General features: G+C 44.0%; 1 protein-coding gene across 2 annotated transcripts in view; it reads left to right on the forward strand.

Moving 5' to 3' along the window:
* LOC102299048 (potassium voltage-gated channel subfamily KQT member 2) overlaps positions 1-16044 on the forward strand; it is a 28122-nt gene that overhangs the window by 9239 nt on the left and 2839 nt on the right. The window contains exons 5-16 of one of the 2 annotated variants that reach the window (XM_005948162.3): positions 287-462; positions 5280-5405; positions 6430-6540; positions 6619-6714; positions 6822-6916; positions 6998-7066; positions 7629-7658; positions 8364-8443; positions 8809-9021; positions 13710-13757; positions 14142-14250; positions 15891-16022. In XM_005948162.3, the coding sequence (XP_005948224.1) occupies positions 287-462; positions 5280-5405; positions 6430-6540; positions 6619-6714; positions 6822-6916; positions 6998-7066; positions 7629-7658; positions 8364-8443; positions 8809-9021; positions 13710-13757; positions 14142-14250; positions 15891-16022 (1285 nt within the window). The remainder of the gene's footprint in view (positions 1-286; positions 463-5279; positions 5406-6429; positions 6541-6618; positions 6715-6821; positions 6917-6997; positions 7067-7628; positions 7659-8363; positions 8444-8808; positions 9022-13709; positions 13758-14141; positions 14251-15890; positions 16023-16044) is intronic. The other variant, XM_014329516.2, reaches the window with a different exon arrangement.

Genomic DNA, 16044 nt, shown 5'->3' on the forward strand with positions numbered 1-16044 from the left:
AGACACTGCATTGTCTTTTCTTCTGCGTAAGGTGACGTTGAGTGTTTTGAAAGGTACATAAAAGAAAATGTATTATCATCATTATTATTAAAAGTGATAAGTAACATGATGATTTCAAAGACAGACCCAAGCTGCAGCGTCTGTAATGAAAACAGAAAACCCCGTGGGTTTGTGCCAGTGGGGCAATGTTAGAAGAATAACTACCAGTGCTAATGGAAAGGACCAGCTCATGATGGTACAATTAGAAAAGCCATCTCTGACCTACCTGTTACCTGTCTGTCTGCAGACATCATGGTGCTCATAGCATCCATATCAGTCCTGGCTGCAGGGACTCAGGGAAACGTCTTCGCTACGTCGGCCATCAGGTCACTGCGGTTCCTTCAGATTCTCCGAATGATCCGTATGGATCGCCGAGGAGGAACCTGGAAGCTGCTGGGATCGGTGGTCTACGCTCACAGCAAGGTAAAACTCGTATGTGTGAGTGATGCCAGCTGACGTGGCGCTGACTTGTCGGTGGTTACAGATCAGCTAATGCTCACTGTGATGAAACACTGAGAATCTGGAACAGGACACGAAAGTTTAAAAACTGACTGAAATCAAAGAATCAGAATATTTACAGATCTAAGATTGGTCCACTATTTGAAGTATTTATGACTTTATTGGATGTTGAAAGTGAAGGTTGAATAGAAAGGGAGGAGATGGCACGCAGCAAAGGGCCACGGGTCGGGCTCAAACCCGAGCCGCTGCTCTGCAGTTGTGTGGTCGCCCGCTCACCCACTGAGCTCAGCTGGCACCCAGACTGATGGATGTCAAAGGTCAAAGCTTGTGCTTAACCCCACCAGGTCTACAGTATTAGAGAAACCACAACACTGAGCTGCAGTATTGGTTTATTACTTTCATCTGTATTGATCGGAGTTATTGATTAGATCAATGTTTCACATATACCTCAAAATAGAAAAGAGTATAAATAAAATTTAGAGTCAGTCTATTTTTGTTGGTTACCTAATTACTAGGGGTGCAACGATACTCGTATCGATATTGAACCGTTCGATACAGTGCTTTCGGTTCGGTACGCATATGTATCGAACAATACAAAATTTGTAATTTATTTTATCAACTTTCCTTCTGACGATGCTGTCTGTGTTGAGGCTCAGTGGATCTGCGTTCGACTACTCCGCCTAGGCTGCACTGTCGAGCGCAGATCCACTGAGCGCAGCGCAAGCTAGCAGACAGAAGCTAAGCTCATTGCAACATGGCAAATTGAACCTCCCCCACCCTCATTCAGATCTGGCCTTTGGAACTATTTTGGTCTTCATGTGAAGTATGACCCTGAAGGTAAGCGCGTCATGGACAAAGTAAAACAGTATGTTGGATGTGCCACGCAATGCTCAATTACATGGGTGGGAACTACTGCGTTAGTGCAGTTAGCTCGTTAACAGCCCCACGCACGGGGCGATCCGCGGTAGCTCGTTAAGGAGATTTGCCGTGTTGTGGCGTTAACGTCATTTCAACGAGATTAACGCTGACAGCACTAGTGGGAACACAACGAATATGACTGCACATTTACTCCGACATCATCCTAGTGCAAAGACAAGTGGAAGCAGACAAAAACAACAAGCACGCATGCTACAAACTTTACCCGAGTCATTTAGACAGCCGTTAGCACATGATTCTCCTTATGGGGACCTGATATGTTTAATATGCTGCTGAGAATATAGCCCAGAAATGGTAAATGGCCTGTATTTGTATAGCGCTTTTACTAGTCCCCCCTAGGGACCCAAAGCGCTTTACACACCCAGTCATCCACCCATTCACACACACATTCACATACTGGTGGAGGCAGCTACAGTTGTAGCCACAGCTGCCCTGGGGCAGACTGAAGAAGAAGCGTATAGTATAGCTTTTATTTTGGAAAGAGCCATTTCTCTGTAATAAACTCTCTTTTCCAAAGATGAGTGATTTCTCGATCAGATAGATTTATTATTTTATCCCTTTGTTGTTTCAGCAACATTAAATTAAAAGACTGTACGTTTGAGTTAAAATATATATTTATAATTTTAATAAATGATAAATTCAAAAAGCATGAACATTTTTTTTTGTATCAAAAAAATATCGAACCGTGAATTATGTGTTTCGCTGCGCCCCTACTGTTTACCTGTCAGAGTATCCTGGAAGATGACCAGATCTCAGGAAAGTTTGGTCTACAGCAGGGGTGTCCAACTCCAGGCCTCGAGGGCCGGTGTCCTGCAGGTTTTAGATCTCACCCTGGGTCAACACACCTGAATCACATTATTAGTTCATTACCAGGCCTCTGGAGAACTTCAGGACATGTTGAGGAGGTCATTTAGCCTTCAAATCAGCTGTGTTGTATCAAGGTTACATCTAAAACCTGCAGGACACTGGCCCTTGAGGCCTGGAGTTCGACACCTGTGGTCTCCAGTGTTAGGAAGCAGGCTCAGAGTGATCGTTGGACCTTGGACTTTGGAGTGATCGTGGGGGTTTGACCATCCAGTCTTTTGGATTTGGTTTGTAGACATGTGGGGACGCAGGACAGTGGGGCTGCTGTTATGAGCCATTAGGTGTATAGCGAAAGTGCGAGCTGTGACTGGGAGAACTGACAAAGGACTTAAGAACGCATGAAGACGTTCAGCCATGTGTGGATCCGAATGCGTGATTGTGCGGACCAGAACCTGTGTGGAATGGAACCTGCTGACGATGCTGAATTATCTATGTTCTGCAAAGGAATCTGACTTCGTATGCGTGTTCATCAAAGGATGAACGTATGGCCAGTGCTCACTTGTCTGCTGCTCTGAACTCGGATCGCCTCATGCAAACTCACTGCCACACCCCCAATTCCTTTTGGAGTGGTCCTCGACACGGAGCGGACCAGCCCAGTGTTTCCGGGTGGAAGGCCCCACTGACAGCCTTCAAAAGAAGCACGCCAGTGGAAAGCACCGGGGATCGTCTGGCTCTGAAGCAGGAGGATTTCTTTGTGGATGGAGGTGGCAGTGAGGCGCTGCTCCAGGCTGTACTTTGTGTGCAGCTGTGCACAGCTGGTTTGAGACGCCTTTTGTTTGTCACTGCAGTGGACTGGTGAGTGATAAAACGTGGACCAAACATGAGCCGTGAACTACACTTAGGTTAAAGGATGAGTATTTTCAGTGTGTGAATTCGTTTGAGTTTTATGAGAGAAACCGTGGTTTGTTTCATGCTGAGGGTGGTAAGCTCTGTTACATGTTTACATCCTTTGTGAGGTTTGCTGTACCTGACTGCTACCCCCAAACCTTCATTATATAAACTGACAAATAGAAAAATGACACCTCGGATGGGACTCATTCATTAATTATAAACCCATTAAATAAAGAAAGAAAAAACTTTATTTGAAACAACCCAACAGAAACACAAAACTGCTCCCAGTGCTGGGCCACCCTTGGAAATGCAGACGGTATCAGCAAATGAAACTCTCCTCCCATAATTCACTGCGGGGTATGGATCTGAGTGAGCTCGGTGCTCCTTTAAACTTGTCCAACTCTCCTCCTGGAAAATCGATTAAAGAACACAGGAAGTGAATCTGTTCACGTCATCAAATATTGCTGATCAGGATATTCTGGAACGGCCTAGAAAACTGTGGAGAACCAACACGACTAGGAGGAGGAGCTAAAAACGAGCACTGAACACAAAAAATCAGTTTTTCAAATGGAACAAATGAACACAAATCTCACAGAAAACAACTTGTCAAACGAGTGAAGTTTAAAGGACCAGTACACTCAAATAACCACAAAACTCATACCTGATGTCATCCAACCGATAAAGGAGGATCCTTCTTTCTGTCCCGGCACCTGGACATGCAGGGTTGCAAACCTATTCAGACGACATATTTGGAGAGAAACATCTAAGAGTGGCTGGCCAACCCAGGTTGTAACCAGCTAAACGTCCGAGGTGAAACGAGGAGTAGAATGGGGGGAAGAGGCCTATCAAAGTGCCTTTTCCAACATTTGGAAAAGCTGATGAGTCTGATCCTCTTCAGTACGTAGAGAGGGGGGAAGACTTCTTGGGCCTCAACCCACACACTGACGAGGGGCTTATGGCTACTCTTTGTAATGTTCTACCTGGAACTTCAAGGGATCCCATAAAATCCAAACCTGGAAATAATGCGTTCCTGTCAGGAGACTATGAGGATGAGCTGGCTGAGAGAGTGCGGAGCACAGTCCAAAAAGAGGCTGAGAGCATCAGAGACTTTGCCTACACGTATCAATCACTCTGCAACGCTGGAAGCCAACTATAAGTGAAGGTGATGTTGTTAAAATGATTTTGAAAAACATTAACCCTCAACTAGCCAGTCAACTAAGGAGCATCTGGGTTAGTTACATCTGGGGATGAAGTTGTCCACCTCAGACGCAACAACTGGAGAAGGACCAACACAATCAACTGCAATATGTACGAAGAAAAGGTTTGTGGAAAACAATCCAGAAACCTTCTTCCAGTGAAACCTCTACACTGCCAACCAGCAGAGCCCAGCTACCACCAGCCCATCATGTCCTGCCTCCACCCTGATTTAACGTCGACTGTGCTGTTAACGTGTACGGACATTTTCACTGTATTTATTATAATGGAACCAACATTCCTACCTCTGGTCTCTCCCTGTGTGCACTACCACCGATCATCACGCTGCTCCTTTATATGGCGTATATAACTTGTACAGATCTGTGCAGGAACATCGTTAAGTCTCTTTTTTGGTTTCTCTGAAGGAATTTCAATGTAAAAATCTACAGGCTGCTAACACAGAGATTCCAAACTGTCTTTTATTGTTCTTGTAACAGGACAATAAAGATCTATTCTATTTTATTCTATTCAAGTTGGTGCTGCAGAGGTCACCATGCACCAGCTTCATGTCCATGGTGGAGAGCTCATAAACGCAGGGCTCACCCTTCAAATTCATCAAGTCCACAAACTTTTAGAAATTCAGGGTGCACTCTCTGACCGGCACCTCCAAACCTCGATGTCATAAACGGTCAGGTCATGTAGTCGAAACTTTTTTCTTACTTTTAGACTAGTTCACAGGTGTAGTTGTTTTTTTCTCTTAACGGACGAGGAAATTAGTCTTAAGGGAATATCCTTAACTTTCAGTGTGTCATAGATTCTGAACCTCGAGCTGTGGAGGAGCTTAAAGTAGCTGCTGTGCTACTAGAAGCCAGTTGAGGCGTTTCAGCACATGAGCAGGATGCCTCCCGGGCTCTCCTCAGTCCTGACTTTACCCTCTAGTCTCTCGCCCACTGCAGGAGCTGATCACAGCCTGGTATATCGGCTTCTTGTGTCTCATTCTGGCAAGTTTCCTCGTTTACCTGGCAGAAAAAGAAGATAATGAACAGTTTGAGACATATGCTGACGCCCTCTGGTGGGGACTGGTAAGATGAATGCACATACACACCCACACCTCACCTGAGATCAGATGAGGTGCTGTTTGCCTGTGATTAGTTATCTGAGCTGCAAAGCAGCAGGTATAAACAGCATCACTTGCTGATGGCATGAGGTTGGCTTTACTGAGCTGTAAAATCTCGGGATTGATGTTGTTACAGCATCACCTTGATCACAAATGACGCCACCATCGAACTCAAACACAGCATAAAATTCAATGAAATAGTAAGACGGGTGAAACAGAGACATAAATGATCTACAGCAGCGGGTGTGAAATTTATGGTTTTCAGGGTTTTTATCGTTAACTGTTTCCCTGGATCTTTCCCGTGTTATAGTTGTGTGTCTTATTTTGAAATAAATATTTATCCATTACCATAGCAACCGGAGAGCATTAAGGGGCAGAGAGGAGGATGTTACTCTGTGTTGTTGGTGCATTTCAGGAGGACGCTGCTAATAAAGTTACACAATTACACAGTGAATTCACGTTTATTGTTACAAAATCCCACCGCTTTTGTCTCGGTTGTATTATTTTATTTTGTTGTATTTATCTGCCACGCCTTAAAGGCTGGTCCGTGAAAATATTGTCTGACATTAAACCGTCCGTGGAGCAAAAAAGGTCGGGGACCGCTGTACTACAACATACCTCGCTGGCTGACCCATGCTTTGAGCACGTCACACATACTTTTAAGAACATTTGAACTTCCTCCAACTTAAATTGGCCTCTGCTGCTTCAACATGGCCGTGCACCTCACTCAGGTGCACCAGCAGAACCAATGCAGTACAAAAGTTCCTACATGAGAATTCCCGCAATAAATGACCGAATGACATATAAAATATGCGTAGTGCAAAACAAAATACATGAACTAAAAGCATGGCAGTAAAAAACACGTTCACCTAATCAGTACAGACAGAACATCCAGCACAGGTGTGGTACAGGTGTGTACACCGGAGCTGAAACAACTGGTGTTTCCTCCTCCGTGATGGGACGATGTAGTCTGTTTGTTTGTGTCTCAGATCACCTTGACAACCATCGGTTATGGAGACAAGTTCCCCATCACCTGGAATGGACGTCTGCTGGCTGCAACCTTCACTCTGATTGGAGTTTCATTCTTTGCTCTGCCGGCTGTGAGTCAGTTTTTTATCTACCTGGGTTTACCTGAGACACCTGTTCGTGCCAGCTCACCTGTCTGTGTTTCTCTTCAGGGGATTCTGGGTTCTGGCTTTGCTCTGAAGGTTCAGGAGCAGCACAGACAGAAACACTTTGAGAAGAGACGAAATCCCGCAGCAGGACTCATACAGGTGAGCCCATGCTCTGACATCACACTGACTTTGTGCGGTGAGAATCTACACTGGCACCCTCACGTGAGACCTTTTAGGAGTCAGCTGCTTCCTTCCTGTGTCGACAGGCGGCCTGGAGGGTTTACGCCACAAATCTGAGCCGAACCGATCTGACATCTACCTGGGATTATTACGAGAGGACAGTGTCTGTCCCCATGTATAGGTAAGACTGCACCTGTGCACCTGCAGCCAATCACTCCTCAGGGATTCTGAAACTGTGTGATTGTAAAATTTGTGTCTGCAGGTTGATCCCTCCTCTCAATCAGTTGGACTTACTAAGGAACCTCAAGAACAAATCCGGACTCTCATTCAGGTCTGAAAGTTTCCACACAACGACTGCACCATAACTGCACCAGTGAGCCAAAAACCCTCCTCGAACTAACCTGAGAACACCTGAGAACATTTCAGGAGCTAAAATGCTAACAGACACTTTGCATTTAATAGTTATTATTAACCTCTGTCTCTCTTCCACAGCATGTCTTTATCCTGTCTTCCTTCTCTCACCCCAACCAATCACAGCAGATGGCCCCGCCCCTCCCTGAGCCTGGTTCTGTCGGAGGTTTCTTCCTGTTAAAAGGGAGTTTTTCCTTCCCACTGTCGCCAAAGTGCTTGCTCATAGGGGGTCATATGATTCTAGAGTCTTGACCTTACGATACAAAGCGCTTTGAGGCGACTGGTGCTGTGATTTGGAGCTAAATAAATAAAACTAAACTGAATTGAATTTAGAACATCCAAAACCAAAGGGTGATGTCATGCTGACCATGTCACTGTTTAGCTCATTGGTGTTTAACTGAAGAACAATAATAATCTTTAATAATCTGATGAATAATCGTCTTTAAAGTCAGTGATTAATGGCAATCTTTATCTCCCTGCAGGAAGGATGTTCAGCCTGAACCTTCTCCCAGGTCCGTGGTCTCTTCTCCAAGGACTCACATCAGATTTCCCAACATCTTATTCAACCATTGCTTTAGAAACGTTCAGCTGTCACAAAAAGCCTTTTAAATCCATGTTGCCTTACATCCTTCTATTTGAATATTTCCTTTGGTGAAGTTCAAGAGGTGAACCCTCTGTTGTCTAAGTCATCAGCAGCAATCACCCTAAATTTGTTTTAAATGGTTCCTCTGAGTCTCTGCAATCAGGGAACAAAGAAATATTTCCAGGTTTAACACCTGTGTGTCTGTCATGGTACTATGAGGAGCTTGGAAAGAAAGCACCTGGAATTCTTACATGTTTGTGATGACCTTTCACCTCTCATCCAAGAGATGTCTTGGTTGAGGTTCGTTGACCCATTATTAATCACGTTCCTCATCTCATGAGCCAAGGAGTGAAAAAAGGTGTCGGTCGTTATCACCAGAGGTTTCGGGTGAAACCACTGTAAGACCAAACCTGATGGGGTGAGGTCTCACAGCTGAATAACACTGTTGAATGAGACGTGAAATGTCTTCCAGTCTTTTTCTTTCCAAGCTCCTTAGTTTTTATCACCTATGAGGATTAAAGTGTATCTGTTTGGTTAGTTATGTAATTATATGACCATAACCCAAAGGGATTTAAGAGCTGATCATTTTCCCGATGTGACTAAAATCTCCTGGTCTTTCTCCTCCCTCCCACAGTCAGAAGGTGAGTCTAAAGGAGAGGGTCTTCTCGTCTCCTCGGAGTTCAGGAACCAAAGGCAAAGGTTCTCCTCAGCACGGTGGGTGTTGATATTTTTTAACGTTCATGTTTTTGGTCTGGGAGTAATCCTGATACTGATGTCATCTACGTGCTAAAGGAGTCTTTAAACATAGAGTCAGACAACACGCCATCCACTGATCGTTGGTGGTGGTGGGGGGGGTCGGCCTATTTCATAGGGTGGGTGGAACCCCAGGACCCTCAGGCTGTGAGGCAACATAGGTAACCACTGCACCCCTGTGAGCTGGTGGTTACTGGTTTGTGCACATCAAGGACTGGCAGTCATATCCAGGAGGAGCCATTTAAGCAAAGAACGTTACTTGTAATCAGGACCTGAAGTAGCACTCTGTCTTCCTTCCTTCTTACTGGTTCCTCCCGTTCGCCCAGGAGTTGCACCTGGAATGGGTCCTGCTCCTGGCATTGGTCCTGGAGTACCTGGAGGTCCTGGGGGAGTCCAGGCCTTGCGGCGGTCCCCCAGCATAGAGCCCAATTTGGAAGAGAGTCCCAGCAAGGTTCCAAAGAGCTGGAGCTTTGGAGAACGCAGCAGAACTAGGCAGGCCTTCAGGATCCGGGGAGCAGCATCCCGTCAGAACTCTGAAGGTAAGACCGGCCAAGCCGAGCAGTGTCGATACCAGTCGCCCAAAAATCTGCACTAAAATCACATGTTCAGAAAAATCAGCAGCTTGTCCTGTTTGCCAGGACACTCTGTAAGATGTGGTCTGTCTTTACTTAAGCATTAGTCACTAAACTGCTGTTATTTTGAGATTAAATGTTTGGTTTAGAAGACTTCATCATCATCGTGTTTGTCAGCCTGGAACCGAATCCACCCGAAGGAATCAGCGAATCAGGGTTCACCTGCATGGCAGGACAGTTTTTATTGGATTCAAACTGATCCAGAGTCTGCTGCTGTCTCACCTCCATCAGCAAACTTCCTCTGATCTGTCCGGTCAGAGTTCGATCATCAGATTAAAATCAAAGGTGAAATTAGGAATCTGAGCTCCAGTGATGATGACTCAGGGTGAACAAACTCTTCTGGACCGGACCGATCCGATATACAGCATCGGTATCGATCCGATCCTGACCTAAATTACTGGATCGGATATCGGGGAGAAACCCGCCGCCCCCATGCCGCGAGCATTCGCTGGCACGGAGTGCGGATCCAGTTTAGTCCGAGTAAAGACATTAGATGTGGAAGTAGTGTGTTTTAGTTTTGTGAAAAATGTTTGTGGTTACATTACCATTCTGTTTGAGGGTTACAACAGAAAATTATTATTTTAACAAATGACTGATAATTATTTTTATCCTGTGACTTTACTGTATAAAACCCTCCAACGTTTCAGGAGAAGTTAGTCGTTATAAGAAGTGTCTGTGAACTAAAAATCAGGAATGTGGGATACTGTTTGTGTGTGATTTGGAGAGCCCAGCGTGTGCTCCCGACGCAGGGACGACACATGGCCAAACAGTTTCATGGTTCAGAAAAAAACTATTAAAAATAAGTGTTTATATGTATGTAAATGACACAAAATTTAGCCTCAGGTTAAGTGTGATAGAAACAGCTCACACTGACATCCATCCTGATCAAAGGTGAGTGTCATGAAGTGTTTGCATTTATTTGCACTGTTTTCCACTCTGGATGTCTGTTTATGTTCAGCTTTAAGTGTAAAAGGCTCCACGTTTTTAGTTGTTGAATATAAAGATTATTTTGTGCTGATATTGCACTTTTTTCAGAACAAAGACCTTTTTGAAATCTGCATAAAATTGCATTTTAAATTATTTTTGAATTTTACTTTAAATACTTAGATTTAAAGTTCTCCTAAATATGTAAATACAAAGATCATTATTGCTGAACTGTGAAATGTTTGGGGTGTGGTGTATTTTTTGCATACAGTGTAACAGAACAGCTTGTTTTGTTTTTTAAAATGTGAATATGAACAGCGAGACATTAAAAAAACAAATCATATCGTATCGGCAGATCCATATTTATGATATCGGTATCGGACATAAAAAAAGTACCATGGCGCCATCATGTGTGGGCTCACAACACTACAATGGTACAGGTGCAAATGTGCAAGGCTTCACAGTGGATGTGAGCATGGCCGGAGCCGTTTCCACACTGCTGTGGGACGAACATTTGTGTCAAATAAAGAATTTCTTCTACAAAAATGGAAGAGGAACCCAGCTCTTTGTTTTCATTAGACATCACCTGAGGTCACTGTGACACATGCAGGACAAATGAGAGAGGGGAAAAACAAAGAACGAGGGAAGAGGAGAAGGTCGTGAGAGGAAACTGGAGGTGTGACTGATCCACGCTCATCATCTGAGCATCAGTGGAGTCTTGGTGTGTGAATGATTCTGACTGGTTTAACTGGTTCTAGCTACAGTTTCAATGGTTTTTATATCAGCATTTAGAGCAGACTCTCAAACCTTGCCCACAGTGGATGCATTTGTAGCTGACAGTCGGATGATCCTCTGGTGGACTTCCCCCTTCTTCTGTGTCAGTCAGTGGTTCCTCTCTGTCCTCAAAGCTGAGATCAGTTTAACCTCCTAGGACCTGGCGTCCACATACTGTATGTGGACATCACATTTTGGGTCGTCTAGACCAAAATACTAAATGTTGCTCTACAAGTGCCTGATATCCACTTACGAGGACATTATACTGCCACTGCTCGATCGAAATTTGAAACTAATGTTCTCTTATGTCGATCTCATGTTTCTCAGAAACAAAAATCCAGTAAAAAAAAAATCGGGCAATTCTTTGTTTTTACATTCATCAGGTCCCAATCAGCCCAAATAGCAAAGAGAAATTAAAAATGCTGCCATGAAAGAGTTTGGGTTTAGGCGGTTAACAAAAGGACCCGCCCACCTCGAAGTCATTTCACGTGTCATTGTTTACCTGAATGCTTTTGATATTTATGTTCTCCGTTGGCTGTGCAGCCTCTTCCTGTGTGGACGTCCCTTTAATGAGCAGTTAGCTATCCGGTTGTTCAGTGATGACGCGACGAATCCTACTTCCGGGTCTAAAGTAGTCTGCGTTTAATATGGCTTTTGTGTTGTTAACATGTTTAATGTTATGTATTTTCTTCTATTTGATCTCAAAAAGCTCCTAAAACAGTCAGTGATCACTGTTGACCTCCCTCGGCTTTTATTACCGCTAATCATTTATTTAAGCTCAGTTTTTAAAACCTTAGGATGTAACTACAGCCCAGCCCATGCAGCAGTATATGAATGACTAACCTCGTATTGTGGATGGATTATCTCAGTTGTTCTCCTGGCTGAAGTTTGGTCCTTTTACAGCATCCTGCCATGCGATTACATTTGTTCCTGACCACCGAGAACACTCACGTTAACTTTTATCGAGTGGAAAAAAAGTTAGCTTGTTTATATTATGCTAACATAGCTGTGTCGCTAGCGGTCACGTAGCACATCATTATATACCAGCTAGCCCAACTTCAGTAACCCTACAAACGTCACTGCTGTTTAGTTTTCTGTCTTCATTTATGCTGGAAGTGATAGCAGAGCTGTACGTTTTAATTTGTTTCCAAAACCCCGCAGTCAGGACATGCTATATTGTATTTAGATAGAAGCTAGCGAGCTAACTCCCTGCTAACTTCTAACTCCGTTAAATGTCATAAATTCCGTTTTCATGGATGCCTGGATGTTAAACTCAATTGTTACACCTGGTAGAGCAGAACGCTGATCATTTTATTAAAGATGAAAGACTTTAGACAGTTTTTCAACTCTCAGTAATGCCATAGTGATCGTTTGATATATGGACCTGCAGCGGAGTTTAGGCCAGACACGGCTAGTGACGTCAGACTGAACAATCGGATAGGATGTTTCAGGAACTGTAATCTGAGACGTGATATCAGACTTCTAGCATTCAAGTTCACGGCGTTCATGTAAAGTTCACCCTCTGTTTCCAGCGTTATAGAAAAGCTTGTGGGATCCCTTTGGTTCTGCTCTTCAAATAAACTTCCCTCTGCTTCTAATATTTACACATTCAAATTTTATTTATCACATACACAATCATACTCAGTACGACATGCAGTGAAATGCTTGTTGCTGTGCAATGCCCGACCATAAAAAACTAAACATAAAACTAAACTAGCCAGAAATTTTCATAATATACACGTTTAAAATGTAAAAATTTACAGTAAAATTGAAGGTAAAAAAATTATAAATAAAAACAAATAGAATGTGCAGATAAACAAATTTAAGAAGTTATAAAACTGTGCAAATAAATCGTGTGGGAATAAACAGTTGCTGATGTACAGGAATGAGAGAGAGTCCAGTCCTACACCTGGTTGAGGGACCAGATACCCAAGGGAAGAAGCTCCTCCTCATGCTCTCTGTTTTGGCCTTAAGGGAGCCGAAGCGCTTCCCATAGTCCATTGTTGGGTCCATTTACCATACCACCTTTATAAAGCAATTTGAAATAAAAAATGTGTTTTTAGAAGAGTCTTAAAGTCAGAAAGAGAAGAGGCCTGCCTAACGTGCGAGGGCAGATCATTCCACAATTTTGGAGCAGCTACAGCACAACCACAGCCACCTTTAAATTTATATTTAGTCTTTGGTACCTTAACGAGCTGCTGATTGGCAGACCTAGGGGAGCGGGCAGGTGTATATGGCTGTAGTAGTTTGGGGGAGGGGGGCAGTCAGGCCATTAAAAGATTTATAAAGGATCCTGAAATGAGTTAATTAAAAATGTGCTCAGATTTTTATGTGCCAGTTAAACGTCGCACTGCAGGGTTAGGATTAGGCGCAACCTGCAGATGCCTGATGGATGCATCACTAACCCCACAATAAAGTGTGTTACAGTAATCCAGCCTCGATGTATCAAAGGCATGGATTACCCTCTCAAAAAGCTTCCTTGATAAAATAGGGTCTATTTTAGATGAAGTGCCTCACATTAAAAAAAGCTAGATCTTACAACCTGACTGTCAAGTTTAAGCTCTGCATCCATTTCAGATCACAGCGTTCCTCATCTTCCAGTCACACTGAGCTAGGCTAGCACATTCTGTGTGTGCTAAGCTAGGCTAACACATTCTGTGTGCTAAGCTAGGCTAACACATTCTGTGTGTGCTAAGCTAGGCTAGCACATTCTGTGTGTGCTAAACTAGGCTAACGCATTCGATGTGCTAAGCTAGGGTAGCACATTCGGTGTGTGCTAATCTAGGCTAACACTTGCAGGTATAAAATTTGGTAATTGTTTGGTTTTCTGGGTGACTGTGATGATGAGTGTGATCTTCCGTGATGAAGGTGTTTCCTCTCTCCTCTTCCTCCTGTAGTGCTGATAGAGATGCAGGATGAAGAGTTCAGACAGAAGAGCTCCCCAGGTCAGCACACACTCACACACACCAGAATACACAGAGGGAGGCCATCAGGGCAGAGGTAAACAGGGACATGGGGTTTCAGTCTGTGTGCAGAGCTTTGGTTACCATGAGCGTTTCAGCAGGATAAAAGTGAGTCACATTTCCTACTTTGTTTACATGCAGTGGCGTCTTGTTGGGCATTATGACGTGAGGGGCTGTATTGCCACCTGCAGGTCATGTTTGTGACAACATTTTAGTTTTGTTTTAGTTGTTTGGTTTTTTTTTTTGTCCAGACATCATGTGAACTAGTTTGAGGTCTCTGGTTGTAATGACATGTTGGGTCCCACAGGTTCTGCAGTCCCGTGTGTGTGTGGTCAATTACACCCATTGTGTTTGTTGCCGTTTTAGAGGCCAGCCTTCCTGGAGAAGAAATGGCTGATGACAACAAGAGCTGCCACTGTGAGTTTGTCCCTCAGGACCTGACCCCAGCGTTAAAGGTTACCATTAGAGCCATCTGGTACGAACAGTTTCCTGCAAATATTCGTTTTTCTGCCACCATTCATCGCTTTGCTCACCCTTTATTTGCTGTTTATTCTGCACTGAATCATGTTTTTATTCACATTACTTTTATTTCTTTTTTTGTATTTTTTTTTAAATTTCTACTCACCCCAGGGTCAAAGGTCCCCATCAGCTGTTGGGTAAGAGCAGTCAGTCTGACCTCAGTTAGCTTCATTGCTTTATGTTGTTTCACTGTGTTCTGTTGTGTTGTATAAGCACCTCTGCTAAGACATTACAATTATTATTGTTATTATCATTTCTCATGTGTTTTTTGTTGGTGTATTCAGGCATATCAGTTATCTGAAGTTTCAGGTCTTGCCTCAGCAGCTCTCCAGCAGTCCAGCTGTCTGGTTCTGGAATCTGGATCAGAACTAAATTCTGAGACATGCAGCAGCTCCAGTAGAAATAAAACCTCCTCAAAGAGAACCAGCTTCCCTCAGGACGTACGCTGAATCTCCAGAAGTGTTGGCTGTCCTTAGTTTGCTGTATGCTGTATGCTACCCCCCTCAACTCACTTCAGAGCAGAGACTAAGAAACAGCATGTAAACAAACAAGCTGTGGGCTAGCTTCCATGTTTGTTTTGATCCTGGAGCATGTGGGAATGGAGGGGCCCTACCTCCGGGACTTCCATGACCCACCTTCTACAAGGCACAGAATAAAACCAACATTGTAGTAAGATATAGAAATATCATGGAGCAGCACGGTGGTTAGCACTGTTGCCTCACAGCAAGAAGGTCCTGACTTCAATTCCACCATCAGGCTGGGGTCTTTCTGTGTGGAGTTTGCATGTTCTTCCCGTGTTTGTGTGGGTTCTCCCACAGTCCAAAGACATGCAGTTAGTGGGAATAGGTTAATCGGAAACTAAACTGCCCATAGGTGTGAATGCAGGAGTGAATGTGAGTGCGAATGGTTGTCTGTCTCTGTGTGTTAGCCCTGCGACAGACTGGCGACCTGTCCAGGGTATCCCCGCCTCTCGCCCTAAGACAGCTGGGATAGGCTCCTGAAAAGGATAAACGGAAGCGAATGGATGGATGGAATATATAAATGTCTATAAAGTGTGATAAAAGGATGAACACAATGTGGCCTACCCTAACGTTACTGTTCTTTCCCAGGTATCGCTGACGTTTTTAAAGATAACCATTCAAAGTTCTGGTTGACTCGACTGTCAGAGAACGAAACAGTCTTTGCCTGCTCTTTGTAGATTTGATCTGGTCTTCATCTTTGGGCCAAGCTCAAACCGTTACTTTTAACGTGTTTCTCCATTGTGGTGACCCTGAGCCCAGAGCTTATCAGCAGGACTGTGAGCCACAGTTTTCAGGACTGAAGCAGAGATATGGACCATTCCTTATCTCCATTCCACAGACTGTAGATGGATGTGGTCAAGACTTGATTGACCTCATTAGCAATCCAGGCACACATGCCAAAGCATGCCGGTAAACAGCGTGCAACTCAAACTAGTCACCAGGACTTGGATAAAGAAACCACACAGCACCCTGTACAGAAAAGCCCCAGAATATCTTCTAAGTATTCAGATTCGGTTTTTTGATTTCAGACAAGTCTATGTGGTGTGACTGCTGGCTGTCTTGTTTCCTCTCTTAGCATCATGCGCTTCATGGTATCCAAGAGGAAGTTTAAGGAAAGTCTTCGTCCCTACGATGTCATGGATGTGATTGAACAGTATTCAGCCGGACACCTGGACATGCTCGCCCGTATCAAGAACCTCCAGTCTAGGTAAAACTGCGTGAAGTAAGAC

Source organism: Haplochromis burtoni, unplaced genomic scaffold (genome assembly GCF_018398535.1).
Source record: "Haplochromis burtoni strain Fernald_Lab_line unplaced genomic scaffold, NCSU_Asbu1 Contig_575, whole genome shotgun sequence".
NCBI lineage: Eukaryota > Metazoa > Chordata > Actinopteri > Cichliformes > Cichlidae > Haplochromis > Haplochromis burtoni.